Source organism: Haliotis asinina, chromosome 2 (genome assembly GCF_037392515.1).
Source record: "Haliotis asinina isolate JCU_RB_2024 chromosome 2, JCU_Hal_asi_v2, whole genome shotgun sequence".
In the NCBI taxonomy this organism is placed as follows: Eukaryota; Metazoa; Mollusca; class Gastropoda; order Lepetellida; family Haliotidae; genus Haliotis; species Haliotis asinina.
This window is the reverse complement of record NC_090281.1, coordinates 2,787,383-2,806,993: the sequence shown is the minus strand read 5'-3', so window position 1 is coordinate 2,806,993 and position 19,611 is coordinate 2,787,383. Positions and strand designations below refer to the sequence as shown.

The following is a 19,611-nucleotide window of genomic DNA, read 5'->3' as shown; positions in this document are numbered from 1 at the left end:
ACAAAAGGATATAACAGTAAAAATTATTTGAGAGTTATGTACTGAAGGCAGGCAGTAGGAACCACAGATGGATATCTAGAGCATTGTTGGACCGTGCAGGCAAAATATACTGATAAATCAATAGAATGGTAACATCACAAACAACTCAGGTATAGGTCGGTCATAAAGGAAATCAACATAACCAGTCAGGATATGGTTATGCAAGTAAAATATGGATATGGATAAAGCAAGTTCTGATGAATATCAAACGTAACTAATCACAGGCAAGCAGGTTAATGGCGAATTAAGTCTGACCAAACAGTGTAAATAAGGCAGATATTTATGGACATCAAAATAACCAATCAGGGACGTGCAGGCGATATTAAATAAGGCAGGTATTTATCAACATCAAAAGTAACCAGTCACAGTTAAGTAGGTACTGAAGAAAATCAGACCAATCGGAAAGCAGGTACTGCTGGACATACACTGGCATCTGAGGGAAAAGCAGGAAATTGGGGAAGACAAGCTGATCAATCAACTAAGGACAAGTAATACCAAACAGACACATAATTCTCTCCATAACAGTCAGATACTGCCGCTACATGCAGAGCCAAGTGCACAATAATGACCACAAGAATCACTTCTCAAATAGTGATTGCACTGGGCATTTGTGAAAAGGGAGTATTAATTCCAAGGGTACCCAGCATCAGTTCATGGAAAGCTAACTGACCACGCAGAGAAAAGTAGGTATAAAAGAAGGTATACCAATCACAGACAGGGAAACAACTGTTCTAGCTAAATACTTCAGATAACAGCATGGGACATACTACACTGAGTACAAAGCAAAGTGAGATATGCACTTGAAGGAAGATGAGCAAACTGTGTGGAGGGCAGTGATGGGATGCCAGGGAAGGGAGATATTTGATAAGGGATCTGATGATGTTTGCATCGGCATCCACTACAACAGCTGTTAAATAACACAAGTCAGACCTGTGGGAGATACGAAATAAGTACCCTTAGAAGTCATGTCATCCTGCTCAAGTAACCATTGAGAGCATCTAAAAAATATGACAATCTCCAATCAAACTGGAAAAACTACATATTTGAGTGGATTTTATGAGAGCATGTTGATGTAGCCTAAAGTAACACATCTCTTACCCCCAAAACATAACATTAGTGTGGTTCATGTAAAGTATCTTACTAGCTGAGGAAAACAGCAAAACATACAGATATGTAGCAACTGACATGAAACAGTTCCACAAACATTCATCTGTTTCTTTATGTTTCTATAGTTATGTACTTTAGCAAAGAAATGTCTACGGGCAAAATTCTGCAAAATTCCAAGGGAAGCAAATCATTGTTGCTGTCAGTTATCTCCCCAAATATTTTGTTCAGTCTCTGTTAGTCATATTTGTCCGTGAAAACATTGAAAAGGAAGAATCTCAATAATTTTAAAAAAATGTCCCAAGTTTCCTGACTAAATCACTTAATAGTCATGTGTACAGCACAAAAACAGTTCACCCACACGGTCAACTGATCAACAGCGAACATTGGGTCGAAAACCACAAAACCACACAAGAAAGTTGGTTATTTAAGAATGAAGTCTGAATTCAGAAGAGTGGCCATCTGAAGAAACGTTGAGAGATCCAAAGGCAAAAGTGTAACCTTCTGAAGATGTTGCATCTTGGATCTGATGGACCTACAGTTATTAAGACATTAAATACCATGCTTTAGTAAAATAGCAATGAACATCAGCTGGCACACACTTCTGTGGTGAAACTTGAAAGTTAGTTGGGTCAGGTGACCCCGTCTTCTCATGCGGACAGACATGGAGCATTCTATACCTGGTAATGGCAATGTCTTGGACCTTGATCCGTCTGGCACACTCAGACTTCGTGCATATCCCTTGGTTGGAGATGTTGCAGGTTTGGGACTTTTAACATTTCTTTTTGTCATTGCAGGAGATCCATTAAACACTGGGGTCTTTGCCCCTATTCGGGAACTGTCGTCACGTGACTTAGCAGCTGAGTCAGCAGTATGGACACTACTCCGACCGTATGATCGGGGAAGAGTTGAGTATTTCTCATGAGGAACACGAGAAGAATCAGGTGGAATTCGTTTTTTCTCGGACAGTTGCCTCCTTCTGACCGAGGGAGATGGATTCGGAGAGGGAGAGGGGGAAGTGGGCGTGTTCCCAGCGCTGCGACACTTGTCAAATAATGGGAACGGTTCCAGGAACAGGCATGGTCTGGGAACAGTGTCTAGTGGATCTGGAGAGGGGAGATCAGTATTGATGTAAAATTTACCTGTTTGTTGAGAGGGGGACTGTGAAATACTGGAGTGCGGTGTGAGATTCAGCCCATGGGGATGTCCTTGGGGCACCTGCGAGACAGCCTGGGGGACAACCTGTGGGGTGGCTTGAGGGGGATGGGGATGAGAATTTTCCTGAGAAGTGATGGGTGATGTTTGAGACACTATGGGGGATGATGTTGAAGGCAAGACTTTAGGCGTGCTGATTTTCAATCCTGCATGAAGCAAAAACAAAATTAACACAACAACCACAATTGACAACTGCAAAAGAAATAAACAGACATAATAAATAAACATTAACAGTAACACATGAAACATACTGGTACAAAACAATATCTTACAGCAATGACTATATCTCAAATAGAGTCAAAATCTCTAACATTACATTTTTAAATGTTTTCAGCACTAGCAAACAGTTCACATGAACTCCATAAACAATGTTACTCTTTACGTATCTCTGTACGTATGTATGTATACACAAGGATAAGTATGTAGACACCAGGTCATCAACTCCATAAACAATGTTATTCTCTCTGCACGCGCGCACGCACGCACCAGGACAGGTATGTATACACCGGGAGAGGTATGTATACACCGTGAGAGGTATGTATACACAGGGACAAGTATGCATACAGCAAGACAAGTACGAGTGAGAGAGTGAGTTTAGTTTTACGAAGCACTCAGCATAGCAATATTCCAGCTATATGGCGGCGGCCTGAAAACAATGGACCAAAAGAAAATCCAGTGACCAACAACATGAGCATCGACCTGTGCAATTGGGAACCGATGACATGTGTCAACCAAGTCAGCAAGCCTGATCACCCGATCCCGTTAGATGCCTCTTACAACAAGCATAGTCACCTTTTATGGCAAGCATGGGTTGCTGAAGGCCTATTCTACCCCAGACCTTCACGGGTTCAGGACAAATATACACCAGGACATGTATGCATACAATGAAAGCTGTCAAAGCCGGCAGCTATCCAATCCGGCAAGTTGTCCATACTGGAATAAAATCACAGTCCCATTTATGGCTTTTTTATTTATTTATTTATTTAAAACCTCTGTGATCCAGTATGTTGTCTAAACCAGATTATTTTTTCAGTCCTGCTGAGAGCACTGTACACCAGGACAAGTATGTATACACCAGGACAAGTATGTATACACCAGGACAAGTATGTATACACCAGGAACATCAGCAGATGGCAGTTACCCTTTTCATAATGATCTTAGTTACAATAAGTACAAACACAGCACAGAGGAACCTTGAGGTAAATTCCTTCTAAATCATTACTTTCAACATCAAGGGTTTTAAGGTTTGATAACATAATGGCAGCAGCACCATCAAAAATATGTTATGTCTGTTTAAGTCAAACTTTTTCTCGCCTCTCTACTGAAGATTAAGGTTATTCAAAAGCCAATGAGAAATGCACTTCTACAAGTAGAGCGGATAAACACATGGTTTTATTTCTTCTTGAAAATCTTCACTTCTAATCCTGGGTTGGACAAGTTAACCTATATTCATGTTCCACACACAGTGTATCTGACGAGGCAGTCAGGCAATTACATGCAATAAATACACATTTATTCATCAAATTGTTATCATAATTCATATTTCCACATACGGTCATTGCCTATCAAATGAACTCTCTCATTACACATGCTACACATAGAACAGTACTGGGAAGGCACCACTGTGTTGAGGGTCTTGATGGGGCTTCACATAACACAATAGTATAGTAGTATATACACCAGCTTATTCCTTATGTAAACATTGGCAGAAGGCTGCACAATTAATGCAAATACTCAAAAGAGTCAAATACTACACTAGCCTACATCATTCAGCATATTCAGTGACTAAACTCCCTGAATGTTACTGCCAACTTGAAAAATGGCTCTGAATGTTGCTGCCATCTGACTAAAGACCCTGAACGTTGCTAAATGTTGCTGCCATCTGGCTAAAGACCCTGAACGTTGCTGCCATCTGGCTAAAGACCCTGAACGTTGCTAAATGTTGCTGCCATCTGACTAAAGACCCTGAACGTTGATGCCATCTGACTAAAGACCCTGAACGTTGCTGCCATCTGACTAAAGACCCTGAATGTTGCTGCCACCTGACTAAAGGCTAACTGAAGACCCTGAAAATTAGTGTCATCTGACTAAAGGTCCAGAATGCTTCTGTAATCTGACTAAAGGCCTTGAATATTGCTGAGATCTGACAAAAGGCCCTGAATGTGCTGCCATCTGACTAAAGGCCATGAATGTGCTGCCATCTGACTAAATACCCTGAAAGTTGATGGCATCTGACTAAAGGCCCTGAATGTTGCTGGCATCTGTCTGATGGTCCTGAATGTTGCTGCCTACTGAATACCATCCACCCACCCATCAGGACCTTCATCTGTGTGCATCAGCTGCAGCTAGACAATAAACAGTGAGACACTATGCTTGCACTATAGATTACACTATAGATTACCATGACTCCACCTGTCTCAGAATCAATAACATAATATTTTCAGTATCAATATTTTGTTTGGAAGGAAACATGTGCCTACTTTATTGTCAAGTGTGGCTGGTGGCCTAAATCAGAAAAACACAATCATAAATATGTTCACATTCAGCATGGTATGTTACAGGGATGTATCTAAATTTGCAACCACAATCACATCCTTGTCAGAAAACATTCCCTGACAGTACCAAGCAGGATAGAGATACATATGCCCAGCTCGCATGGTACAGGTTGGAAATGATACTGGGGTATGACACTGTATCGTGATACCAGGGTTTACATACAAGTGTAAACACTGGGACATCATCAATATCTCCTGGGTATACGTTCCGATAACTCTCCACCATACCCTGAATGCATCTACGTCTCAGCCCAATGAATTTATTACCCCCCTTGGATGGCATTTTATCGAAGCAGTGCCTACGCTGGGAAGTTGAGCAAACCAATCACAACTCACTTTTGCTTTTTATATCATCTAACCCATTAAACTTGGCAGCACAAATGATGCAAAGGTACTATGAAGGAGGTAGAAGAAGTTCTTGCATATTTTTGTCCGTCAATTTGTCTCTATGATTTCCCCCAAATCTGAGTCGGACAGAGAACAAACCATCACAGCTGCAACTGCTATCTTTGTTGACACAAGCAGATACGATTGTAACAGCTATTTAGCTTATTGGCTACTTTGAGAATGTGGAGCAAGCAAAGGGAGGTAATAAAATTATTGGGCTGACTCGTAGATGCATCCAGGGTACAGTGGAGAGGTATCAGAACGTACATCCTGGAGATATCAAGGATGACACTGGGAGTGCAAAGATATACAGTGGAATCTGTCAAAACCGGCATTTGTCAAATTCTGCAAGTTGTCAACACTGGCATATAATCGTAGTCCCATCCTTGGCTTGTACATATATCATCAGCTCCATAATCCGGTACATTGTCTAAACTGGATTATTTCTTCAGTTCCACTGAGTGCTGGTTTAGACAGCTTTTTGTTATGTTCCAAATATGTAAATTGACCCAATTCTTTCAAACATTAGAAATCAGAACCAACCTTTGCCCTGTATCTGTCCTTCAGAATAACGAGATGATTTCCAAACTTGAAAAATAGTCAAACCAGTTCTTTTGAAGTTACTGGTTAAAGAAACGTTTGCAAATCAAATGTTTAAAATTGCTGTAATTCTCAAAAAAAATACTGTACAATCTTAAAATCATGTATTGCACTTTTCCTTTCGACAAAGAAAGTGGTCCATGAATTTAAAAAATATCAAATCAAATGTTTTCAAATTACTGATTATTTTGAATAAACATGATGAATGGACTGAATTTCTCAGTATAACTATACAACTCTGACTGTCTCAAAGACATGTGATGACTGTATTGTGACCCTCCTATCAAGACACATATCCTATACCCCATGTATGTATCTCTGTCTGACATTTATACACAAAGATGTGATGTAGGGGCACCTTGATGTATTGATGAGAAGCAGGGCTAAGGAGTGTGAATCATGCTCAACATTCTACATCGCAGTGTTCAAGCACATTTCAAATAATCATGAGCGGTTCAATATCAAAGGACAAGTAATAAAATAGATCCTGTGGATTCAAGTTTGTCATAAGGTCATCCTGGGACTGGCATGTTCATGCCATTGATTCCAAATATAAATCATCCAGTCCCCTAGCAAGGTAGCTGAACAGACACCTGTATACAATACCACTAACCATGCTCTACAATATCAGATCTACTAAAAATGTAACTACAACAATTCATGAAATTAACATAGACAGGAACATGTAATAATGTTGAACCACAATGTTTGTTACAAGCCATGAAGTACCTGTTGTCACAAGCACCTACCTGGATCGCTAACTATCCTGGGTGTGACTCCACCAATCTGAGGGAAGGTGGGTGTTGGGGGATCATCATTGTAGCGGTTGTCCACAAGCAGGTGCTGCTGCTTGCTTTCAATCTCCTGCAATTCCTTCTGGTAGATCATTCGCTGCTTCTCCTGTAACCATGGCAAACACAGAGTGCAACCCTGGGATCAAATGTTGCAGTGAACAGTTTACACAAATGCTTCGATCAGTGACTTCATGACAAGTGAAGACTGATTACCGTCTCTCAGAAGCTATTTGCAATTTAAATAAATTTACCATTTAAATAATTCAACACATCCAAGCTACAGAACCACTGGTACAAGCACCCCATCCCATTCCTCAAACACTACTTGGCACCATCTCTCCGACCTACTCAACCTGCACACTCAAAACTTTCCCCTGCCGCCACCCAATATGGCATCTTTACCACAAACCCAAACCCTGCCTACCCAAACACTGTACCCACCTGGAGTTCAGCCTTCAGCACACCCGTATCCTGCACCCACCTGGAGTTCAGCCTTCAGCATACCCTTTTCCTGCACCCACCTGGAGTTAAATCCTCAGCATACCCTTATCCTGCACCCACCTGGAGTTCAACCCTCAGCATACCCTTTTCCTGCACCCACCTGGAGTTCAGCTTTCAGCATACCCTTATCCTGCACCCACCTGGAGTTCAACCCTCAGCACACCCTTATCCTGCACCCACCTGGAGTTCAACCCTCAGCATACCCTTTTCCTGCACCCACCTGGAGTTCAGCCTTCAGCATACCCTTATCCTGCACCCACCTGGAGTTCAACCCTCAGCATACCCTTATCCTGCACCCACCTGGAGTTCAACCTTCAGCATACCCTTTCCCTGCACCCACCTGAGTTCAACCTTCAGCATACCCTTATCCTGCACCCACCTGGAGTTCAGCCTTCAGCATACCCTTTTCCTGCACCCACCTGGACTTTAGCCTTCAGCATACCCTTATCCTGCACCCACCTGGAGTTCAACCCTCAGCATACCCTTTTCCTGCACCCACCTGGAGGTTCAACCCTCAGCATACCCTTATCCTGCACCCACCTGGAGTTCAGCCTTCAGCATACCCTTATCCTGCACCCACCTGGAGTTCAACCCTCAGCATACCCTTATCCTGCACCCACCTGGAGTTCAAGCTGGTCCTGCAGAAGCTGTTTCTGTCTCTGGTACTCCTTGTACAGCTCATTGCTGGAGTCATGCACAGAGTTGCCTTGCACACGTGGGGATGTCCTGGAATCCACTGTCACACTTTGTGATGGTGACATTGATCTAGGAGGGACAACTACTGATCCTGGTTGGACCTGACCTTGAACCTGACCTCTGGGCGAAGCAGTTGGAGGCGTTGAACTTCTCACTGGTGGTTTCCCCGGGGGAATTCGCAGTGGTGATTTGATTTCATCAGCTATAGAAGTGTGAGTATCTACAATTTCACCAGTGGCAAATAGTTTGTCAACAGACATCAGCATTGGATTCTTCAAAGAATTGTTGAGGTTGGTTCCAGGAGCCATTGATCTGGAGAGGATGTTTAAGTCATTAGAAGTTGACATGCTGTCCTTCCGCCCCTGGAACAGCCCACTTGTGAGTCCATCAAACTGTGGGTTCAGTGATCGCGTCATGATCTCTGCTGACCTCGGTCTGACTGATGGAATAGCCGAGTGAGGAAACATCTTCGGTTTGATGGGTGTCACAAGGATCTGCTCAGACCAAGAAGCCTCCAATGAAGGTCTTACAAATGGTCGAATATCTACATTCAGGGGCTTCTGTTCAAAAGGGCATGAGAAGGTATCATATGGGATGCTCTGTAACCATGACAACAGACTAAGATCAGCATCATTGAATCCTGTATCACTCAGGACAGATGAGAACTTGATCTCGCTCTCATCATTAGTGGCCTGCTGCTGGCAGTATTCAACACAAGACTCGTAAAGGAGTCCCTTGAGCACCAGCTGGATAAGACGGTCATTCTGAGCCGTGCTGTTCTTCAAGTCCCTCCTGTCCACTGGGAGGAACTTCTCCACCAGCGGCACGATGTCATTAAAGCACTGAACTCGGGCATTGCTTGGGTTCCAATTCTGAAACTCGACATGATCTGAAAGTTTAGGGAGAGACAGAAGAAAACAGAGGTTGCTGTACTCCTCCTTGCTGGGACAGAACTCTTCGAGGGAGTTCAAACATTTCACCACCTCCTCCACAGTGAACTCGTAATTCTGCATCACATTAGGTTCAGACTTAATGCACAACAACTCGAGATACTTATGTTTCATTATGGTGAACTGGAACCCCTTCATGTCAAAGTTGTCCACAGTGATGAGAGGCTGGATGAACTCAATGACATCATCCCACTGTCCATCGAGGATGAGTTGTCGGAGGAACAGCATGTCGTCAGAGAAAAGGCCATTAATGATTCCTGTCTCTCGCTCCATGGACAACATGGAGATGTTGAGCTGTCTGTTGTGGAGAAACTCACAGATGAGTTTGACCACATCCACTTCATTCATGACGAGATTTGCAGATGGCATTGTTATCTACTCAGAAAGAGCTGATTGTCTTCTACTCCTGAAGCAGATCTATGTCAGAACTCTATACACTTTGTCTTTGTGACATCCTAGATTCCTAGATTTCTGAAATCATACATAAAAGCAACAAAATTAGAGTTATATGTTAATTACTTTTGCTAGTCAGAAAAAAATATGCAAAAAAGTTGAGTCATGGTAAAACGGATAGTCAACACAGAGATGTCATGAGTCCTTACTCAATTTCACTATTTTCAAACAAGCAGATTTACATTAATTTAGACCCCAATAATAATGAAAATATTTGTCCTCTAACAGTAGAAGACAAAACAAGTATGTGAGACTGTACCCGGTCATGCCTACATGTGGCTACAGTGCCTGAGAGCTGACCGCCTATATTGGTCCTTTAACAGTAGGAAACATAACAAGTATGTGAGACATTACCCGGTCATGCCTACATGTGGCTACAGTACCTGAGACCTGACTGCCTATATTGGTCCTTAACAGTAGGAACCATAACAAGCATGAGTACATGTGGCTACAGTACCTGAGAGCTGACTGTCTATATTGGTCCTTTAACAGTAGAAGACATAACAAGTATGTGAGACAGTACCCGGTCATGCCTACATGTGGCTACAGTACCTGAGAGCTGACTATATTGGTTCTTTAACAGTAGAAGACATAACACGTATGTGAGACAGTACCCGGTCATGCAAACATGTGGCTACAGTACCTGAGAGCTGACTGCCTATATTGGTCATTAACAGCAGAAGACATAACAAGTATGTGAGAGAGTACCTGGTCATGCATGCATGTGGCTACAGCACCTGAGAGCTGACTGCCTACATTGGTCCTTAACAGTAGGAAACGTAACAAGTATGTGAGACAGTACCTGGTCATGCAAACATGTGGCGACAGTACCTGAGAGCTGACTGCCTATATTGGTCCTTAGACAGTAGAAGACATGACAAGTATGTGAGACAGTACCTGGTCATGCAAACATGTGGCTACAGTACCTGAGACCTGACTGCCTATATTGCTCCTTAACAGTAGGACCCACATGGGTACAATGTGTGAGGCCCATTTTCTGGTGTCCCCCGCTGTGATATCGCTGGAATATTGCTAAAAGCGGCGTAAAACCAAACTCACTCACTCACTCACTCACTCACTCACCTTAACAGTGGGAACCATAAAAAGCATGAGTACATGTGGCTACAGTGCCTGAGAGCTGACTGTCTATATTGGTCCTTTAACAGTAGAAGACAAAACAAGTATGTGAGACAGTACCCAGTCATGCCTACATGTGGCTACAGTACCTGAGAGCTGACTGCCTATATTGGTCCTTTAACAGTAAGAGACAAAACAAGTATGTGAGACAGTACCCAGTCATGCCTACATGTGGCTACAGTACCTGAGAGCTGACTGCCTATATTGGTCCTTTAACAGTAAGAGACAAAACAAGTATGTGAGACAGTACCCAGTCATGCCTACATGTGGCTACAGTACCTGAGAGCTGACTGCCTATATTGGTCCTTTAACAGTAAGAGACAAAACAAGTATGTGAGACAGTACCCAGTCATGCCTACATGTGGCTACAGTACCTGAGAGCTGACTGCCTATATTGGTCCTTTAACAGTAGAAGACAAAACAAGTATGTGAGACAGTACCCAGTCATGCCTACATGTGGCTACAGTACCTGAGAGCTGACTGCCTATATTGGTCCTTTAACAGTAAGAGACAAAACAAGTATGTGAGACAGTACCCAGTCATGCCTACATGTGGCTACAGTACCTGAGAGCTGACTGCCTATATTGGTCCTTTAACAGTAAGAGACAAAACAAGTATGTGAGACAGTACCCAGTCATGCCTACATGTGGCTACAGTACCTGAGAGCTGACTGCCTATATTGGTCCTTTAACAGTAAGAGACAAAACAAGTATGTGAGACAGTACCTGGTCATGCCTACATGTGGCTACAGTACCTGAGAGCTGACTGCCTATATTGGTCCTTTAACAGTAAGAGACAAAACAAGTATGTAAGACAGTACCTGGTCATGCCTACATGTGGCTACAGTACCTGAGAGCTGACTGCCTATATTGGTCCTTTAACAGTAAGAGACAAAACAAGTATGTGAGACAGTACCCAGTCATGCCTACATGTGGCTACAGTACCTGAGAGCTGACTGCCTATATTGGTCCTTTAACAGTAAGAGACAAAACAAGTATGTGAGACAGTACCCAGTCATGCCTACATGTGGCTACAGTACCTGAGAGCTGACTGCCTATATTGGTCCTTTAACAGTAAGAGACAAAACAAGTATGTGAGACAGTACCCAGTCATGCCTACATGTGGCTACAGTACCTGAGAGCTGACTGCCTATATTGGTCCTTTAACAGTAAGAGACAAAACAAGTATGTGAGACAGTACCCAGTCATGCCTACATGTGGCTACAGTACCTGAGAGCTGACTGCCTATATTGGTCCTTTAACAGTAAGAGACAAAACAAGTATGTGAGACAGTACCCAGTCATGCCTACATGTGGCTACAGTACCTGAGAGCTGACTGCCTATATTGGTCCTTTAACAGTAAGAGACAAAACAAGTATGTGAGACAGTACCCAGTCATGCCTACATGTGGCTACAGTACCTGAGAGCTGACTGCCTATATTGGTCCTTTAACAGTAAGAGACAAAACAAGTATGTGAGACAGTACCCAGTCATGCCTACATGTGGCTACAGTACCTGAGAGCTGACTGCCTATATTGGTCCTTTAACAGTAAGAGACAAAACAAGTATGTGAGACAGTACCCAGTCATGCCTACATGTGGCTACAGTACCTGAGAGCTGACTGCCTATATTGGTCCTTTAACAGTAAGAGACAAAACAAGTATGTGAGACAGTACCCAGTCATGCCTACATGTGGCTACAGTACCTGAGAGCTGACTGCCTATATTGGTCCTTTAACAGTAAGAGACAAAACAAGTATGTGAGACAGTACCCGGTCATGCCTACATGTGGCTACAGTACCTGAGAGCTGACTGCCTATATTGGTCCTTTAACAGTAAGAGACAAAACAAGTATGTGAGACAGTACCCGGTCATGCCTACATGTGGCTACAGTACCTGAGAGCTGACTGCCTATATTGGTCCTTTAACAGTAAGAGACAAAACAAGTATGTGAGACAGTACCCAGTCATGCCTACATGTGGCTACAGTACCTGAGAGCTGACTGCCTATATTGGTCCTTTAACAGTAAGAGACAAAACAAGTATGTGAGACAGTACCCGGTCATGCCTACATGTGGCTACAGTACCTGAGAGCTGACTGCCTATATTGGTCCTTTAACAGTAAGAGACAAAACAAGTATGTGAGACAGTACCCAGTCATGCCTACATGTGGCTACAGTACCTGAGAGCTGACTGCCTATATTGGTCCTTTAACAGTAAGAGACAAAACAAGTATGTGAGACAGTACCCAGTCATGCCTACATGTGGCTACAGTACCTGAGAGCTGACTGCCTATATTGGTCCTTTAACAGTAAGAGACAAAACAAGTATGTGAGACAGTACCCAGTCATGCCTACATGTGGCTACAGTACCTGAGAGCTGACTGCCTATATTGGTCCTTTAACAGTAAGAGACAAAACAAGTATGTGAGACAGTACCCAGTCATGCCTACATGTGGCTACAGTACCTGAGAGCTGACTGCCTATATTGGTCCTTTAACAGTAAGAGACAAAACAAGTATGTGAGACAGTACCCAGTCATGCCTACATGTGGCTACAGTACCTGAGAGCTGACTGCCTATATTGGTCCTTTAACAGTAAGAGACAAAACAAGTATGTGAGACAGTACCCAGTCATGCCTACATGTGGCTACAGTACCTGAGAGCTGACTGCCTATATTGGTCCTTTAACAGTAAGAGACAAAACAAGTATGTGAGACAGTACCCAGTCATGCCTACATGTGGCTACAGTACCTGAGAGCTGACTGCCTATATTGGTCCTTTAACAGTAAGAGACAAAACAAGTATGTGAGACAGTACCCAGTCATGCCTACATGTGGCTACAGTACCTGAGAGCTGACTGCCTATATTGGTCCTTTAACAGTAAGAGACAAAACAAGTATGTGAGACAGTACCCAGTCATGCCTACATGTGGCTACAGTACCTGAGAGCTGACTGCCTATATTGGTCCTTTAACAGTAAGAGACAAAACAAGTATGTGAGACAGTACCCAGTCATGCCTACATGTGGCTACAGTACCTGAGAGCTGACTGCCTATATTGGTCCTTTAACAGTAAGAGACAAAACAAGTATGTGAGACAGTACCCAGTCATGCCTACATGTGGCTACAGTACCTGAAAGGAAGTCACATATCATCATGACTGCCTAAAATGGACGAGGGAATTCTGCAAGCCACACAAAGATGTGTTTAAAATTGTTTTTTGTTAAAATAATGAAACCAAATTGGGCACAATGAAAATCTAAAAGGAAAACTTAACTTGTCAAATTTGGACAAATATGTGCAAAGCTGGAGCAAAATGTAGAAATTCTGTATTTTAAACAGTTACCAAGGACATAAATGGCCTTATCAGGCACATGTCAATCTAGCATAGACCAAGTAAGATTACTGCAACATACAGTCACAGCTGGCTGCAGTCATTACAATCACATATACCACAAAACTAGCCTGACACAACCATGTGTCCGAGAGCATGTCACATATGCAAAATATTTACATAATCATTCAGTTGAGTTGTATCACTACGTGAAAACTGATATTAGTTAATACTGGTTTTGCACACAGTGAATCAAATGTTTTACAATTAAGATTTTATTAACAAAACAGCCTATCACTGACTTAGTATTCAATAAGGAAGTCACAAACCACTAACTTAAGAAAAGAAATATGAAAAACTCAAAACGTCTTAAACACATTAAAGTTACACCATCTGTGTCTAGTGTAAATATGATCAACTGATCACAACACCACGGCTCCGTTCTTCAAAATGATCAAAGAGCTGTGCTATGCTAAAGAATGGGAGTTATGATCATCATAGGGTTACGATCACTTTGAGGAACGAAGCCCAGGACTTGGTTACTCCCACTCAGACCCTCGATAGTCAAAGAAGGTGGTGGTTAAAGCACTAGCTCATCATACCAAAGATCTGGGTTTGATTTAAACGTGAGTACAAATGCCGTTTCTGGTGTCCCCTGTAGCAGTGATAATGCTAAAATCGGTGTAAAACTCACACTTACTGAAGAACCTGGACTGTCATTATCTTGACTCAGACCCTCTGTGGTCAGAGAACAAAGACTGACTTCAGTTTTACGCTGCACTAAGGCAATATTCTAGCTACGTGTCATCGCCATCAGTTTACTAATAATCACATTTTAACCAGTCAGTCCAGTGATCCACACCAGAAGCATCGATCCGTGCAACTGGGAAGTGATATTGTGTCAATCACTTGTCCACAGAAAAAGGACTGACAACAGTACCCGCACTCAGACATGTCATGCTAACTGCCGCACTCCGGCACAGTGATGATTTGGCCATATCACTGCCATAGGCTAATTTGCATATCACCTGATAAAACTTTTCTCTTGTTAGTAAACAAACTTGCATACTTGTAAGAAGATACTGACCCAACACAAGTGATTCAGCACGGTTTTCATAATGTTTCACACTGTAACATAAATAATCTTCTACAACTGCAACAGAAAGGTTTATGACAATACATATTTATACATCACAGGGGCTGGGTCGTTTGCTCTCTATAAGACTTCAATGACAGCATGTAGAGCTGTTCAGGTTCAAGGTCAGGTCCAATTTTGTTGTTTTTGTATGGCTTACCATAGGAGAAAATTTACACTTTACATATTTAGATTAATCAATAGCTATGCTGCTGCTAACTTGATCAGATGTAACTCTATCAGATGACAAATCCTGAAACAATGAAACCAAGTGACAGTGTCTCCTCAGTATATTAACTCCTGCCTCGTCTTGAGATCAGGAAATCTACTAAGTATCAAACACAACTACTAGTACTATAGATCATAGTAGACATACTGAGGAATAAACCAAGCCATTGTATTTAATTTACAGATAAACTATGCCTCATGAATTAATGTCAAAGTTTTCTAACCATGGCAAGTGTACACTATTATGATGGAAAGTTTTTAAGCAGAGACTGGTATAATGTCAGCTGTGAAACAATGAAAGAGCAGTTGGTAGAATGTCGCAGCATCTGCGTGGTGTATGCAGTTAAAGTCCATTCCAACATCTGTCAGTTCATCTGGTCCAGTTATTTAGAAGCCCTCCCAATTTTCACATTAACGTGACAACCTGTGTGTTTCATGCAAACAAATCTACATTTCGCACATGATATTTCCTATCTGCTTGTTCAGGCCGCAAAGCATTCTGTGGTCTGGGAACAGGCTACCTACAAATGTATTTTTTTTCCCTATGGAAACAAGAAAATAAAATAAACTTTCTTTCATCTAATTTGACTTGCAAAAGATGACAACATGTTCTGAAAAGTAAGGAATTTCAAATTTTAGAGGGGGACTCTGGCCCCTTCCGAGAGATCTTTCCACTTTCTGGCTTGAGCACACGTGGTGCAATGCAAGATTCTTTGGGCTATGCAATGAGGAAAGTAAAGCTATATTTCCTACTGCGAACACTACCTCCTCACATGGCTGGAATATTGTTAAGAGGAGTTTCAGTTTGATAAAAGGCAGTATTTACGTGAGCTAACAAATAGCAAGTATTATGTCAGGTTTCTGTTTTTAAGCTTGTGTGAATAAGGTAAATGCCAATGGTGCAACAGATATACATCTGAAATATACATCCTAAAACAAAAGTAAACACAAGGTGTAAAACTGTCACATGTTCCCTTGTAAAAGACAAGTACAGGCAGGCAAACATTTCTCTGTGGACTACTCCAACTAGCAATTGTCCCATCAGGTACGTCATCACGATCATGTAGAGTGCAACATCTGTGGGCTTGCGTAAATGTTATTTAATAATTTACGTGGAATGATGTACATTCATAACAGTTTCTAACAGTGAATTATGTCTTCAAGGTTTCAGATGTGAACCTAGCTCATGCTAACTTGGATATCTCTTTGTGACCTGTGCATATTATTTTGTGAAATTCAGAACAAGCAACACTCAGTCAGCTACACTATTACAACGTTCCAAGATCTGTTCCTTGTTCCTAGGAGAAAGAGGACTACCGGGATCGGTCAGTCCCATGACCATGTGAACAGAAAACTTGCTACTCTAATGTCTAAACAAACAGCTGCCAACATTGTTTGTGACTGCCATCATACAGCATGTAAATAAGACAATACACAATTAAAGGCTCATCATAGCTGTCAATGGATATACATGCTGATAAACCATCTGTTTTGGGGTCTAGTACCTTGCTAAAATTACAGAACACTTCGGTGAGACTTAATCAGTATTATTTGATTTTGTAGCAAAGATGTATGCAGACAGGGATTATGCATATCAAATAGTAATTGAAGTCTTTTGATAATGTAATAGTAAAGTGACAGTAAAGTAACTTTAGGATGCTAAAATGAATATAACGTGTTATTGAAACACATGCAAAATAATTTTCAATAGAATATTGCTCATATATTTTTTTCTCATAATCACTACAATCCATACACATGAGGAAGAAGACAGTATTGGGGATGTAACTGCTGTGTTGTTTCTGATGGCACTAATGATCTAAACCATTCAACATTTGTTTCAAGATATTCCCCTTTTAGCTACACTTTCACTAGTTGAGAGCGGTGATACAGTCCTATACAGTCAAGACATGACACTGCATCATGATGCAAGGTCATGTCTTGAAAGTATAGGACCACATCACAGCTCTCAGCTACACTTTCACCATCTTCACAGAGGTAGACAGCACTGTTACTGGTCATGACTGCCACATCTGATGATCATTTCAGACAAGTTTGTTGTAAGAAAATCTGGGAGAAAACAATACGTTTTGCTAGAAATAAAATCATCCCCGAACTGTCTGTCTCTATGTCTACCATTGTTATTAATGTTAAATCCCATTGTTTACTGAAGTTTACTCATGCAAAATCATGAAGCAAGCAGAGAAAGTCGTAATGCTTTCACAAAGCATATTCAAGTATCCAACAATAAATAATATGTCTACCTTGGTACTTTAGGTCAATCTGTAAACAGGGATGAGGGAAGTGGCAATGAGATGATTTCTTGTCGTTTGATCTACACCTTATGAATGTTCTTATTGTATGTACAGAAGATAACCCCGAGTCCCACCTTCTTACAGCAATTTATGCTCATGGAACCTGTATAAGGAATATCTGACTGATGAATCAGTGTAAGAGGAGAAATACCACAGAGCATGCTACTAGATGATGCATGTTTCTGCATGAAGGCGTTCGTATTTGTTTCATGTTTACTGGTGCTTGTTCATGTTGAAAAGTACAACAAACCAAAAATGTCCTTCAAAACCGTTAAATAAATGAAAATAGTCTGTGAGTAATACTTACAAAACCTGTCGGTCACCATGAGCCCATAACAAACAAAACATCGAGCATTTGTAATCCATTTGACAGATATGCAGCCATTAATTTAGGCCGGAAGCTGTCAGCGCCGCAAGGGAGGTAAGTCAAAAAAGCGTACATAAAATGCAGCTGAGTTACGCCACGTTTTTCCTAAATCTGTATTTCGACAAGGATAGCGTTTCAGCCACCTTTGGTTAAAAGTGAAGGTCTCAAAACATCGTGATGAAAAGGGAAACGATTCAACCTGATGCCTGATCCGAACTCGTTTTAGAAATTGTGATAGGACAGTGGTACTATTGCAACTGAATAAGGGTAAACATAATTATATAGTTCATCTAATTCATTAAATCATGCATAGAACTGTGACAGAACAATACAACAAACACCATGTATTCAAATTACGAAGCATTTACTGTCAAACGGAAATACATTCATATTTCATTTTCTGGGGAGAAAACACCATTTGAATAAACTGCAAAACACACTGAGGATATATGCGCGGAGGAAATCCCGTTCAACAGTCCCTTAGGAAATCTCTCGGACAACATTGCCAGTGAGGTGAATGTTTGCTTTACAATCTGCAATGTCGTGCCATTATGAGCACAGAGAAATGTTTTCTTGTGTCATCCAGAGGTGTTTTTTTTTCAGAAAGTGTCATTTTTCTGCTCAGTCTATCTTCTTTTCATCTGACGCAACCTCGCGCTCATGCTCCTCGTAACGGGTGTGCGAGGGGACGACTCCACGAACGATGACCTTGATTTATTTCTTGAATAGCGACGGTACCTCTTCCTCCACAGTTTGTACACAGCACATACGAGGATGCAAGATGCTAATGATGTCCACAGAGCAGGTTTCAAGAACTCGATCTTGGAGACGCTACCGTTGACAGTGGTGCGAATGATGCATGGTAGAGATGCGTACAGCGGGTTCCATATGTAGAAGATGAGGATAACTGGCGATGTGAGGTACACGAGAACGCTGAGAACATCCCTCAGGAACACTCGGGTTAGAATCCTGTAAATATTGGAACTCTTCAACAGCCATTCCATCACAAGAATGCTCAAGGATGAAATTAAACAAACAACGGCACTCTTTACCTCCAAATGGGAAGCTAAGATCTCCTTCTGGAAATACCCCACAACAAACGACCACAAAAGGAATGTCTCTGCGCTCAGTAACGACGAAATACGTCCCACGGATGTTGCTATGACTCTGAATGGCGCCATCAAGAACTTTGCACCGAAGTGCGAGTACATAACGAGTGTTGGATTCATTGTTAGGGCATGATATCACGGATGTCTAGAAACGGTCCTTTGAACGTTGATGTGACGCATGACGTCACAGATAGCGTGATGTCAGAATCTGTTTATCGCATGACGTCATTGTTTCGAGCATGGTTTCATGTATCATTGTCACATGATGCGTCACGTCATATCCATTCTTTCATTGTGTGGATAAAGGCTCAACGACCTTCGACATGAGGCATTTCTTATATCAACGACGGGTTGAAAGGCCACAATACCGCGAATCAAATATGCTATGTTATCAAAAGGTATAGAAAAACTAATCTGATTACTGTTTTCGACATAATTTTGAAGGGTTATCAGTTTATAATAGTGCATACATTTCACTACAGTGTACACGTGTGTGAAACTAAACTCTACATTCATTTTGCTGGAACGTTTTTCAAAAGCGCTGTCCTCACTAAGATGTTGTTTACTATGAAAACAAATGTATGGCAAAGTCATAAAACACCACACTATTTCTGTAAATAATCCACGTATGCATGTTCATGATTTTTCTATTGTCTTTGAAGTGGAGTCACGCAGCCAGCGGATGTGGGAAGGGGG

The 19,611-nt window shown here is 41.7% G+C and overlaps 1 protein-coding gene across 7 annotated transcripts in view; it reads right to left on the bottom strand.

Annotated features, from left to right (window-relative positions):
* The window catches only part of LOC137273121 (WD repeat-containing protein 47-like), a 47,312-nt gene extending 29,486 nt beyond the window's left edge, over window positions 1-17,826 (bottom strand). For 3 of the 7 annotated variants that reach the window (XM_067805586.1, XM_067805587.1, XM_067805588.1), the window contains exons 1-4: window positions 17,747-17,826; window positions 7,816-9,312; window positions 6,650-6,800; window positions 2,286-2,504 (exon numbers count right to left, since the gene is read on the bottom strand). In XM_067805586.1, the coding sequence (XP_067661687.1) occupies window positions 2,286-2,504; window positions 6,650-6,800; window positions 7,816-9,210 (1,765 nt within the window). In that variant the 5' untranslated portion in view covers window positions 9,211-9,312; window positions 17,747-17,826. Of the gene's footprint in view, window positions 1-1,823; window positions 2,505-6,649; window positions 6,801-7,815; window positions 9,313-17,746 lie in introns of all 7 variants that reach the window. The other 4 variants (XM_067805583.1, XM_067805584.1, XM_067805585.1 and 1 more) reach the window with 3 other exon arrangements.
* Between the last annotated feature and the right edge of the window lie 1,785 nt (window positions 17,827-19,611).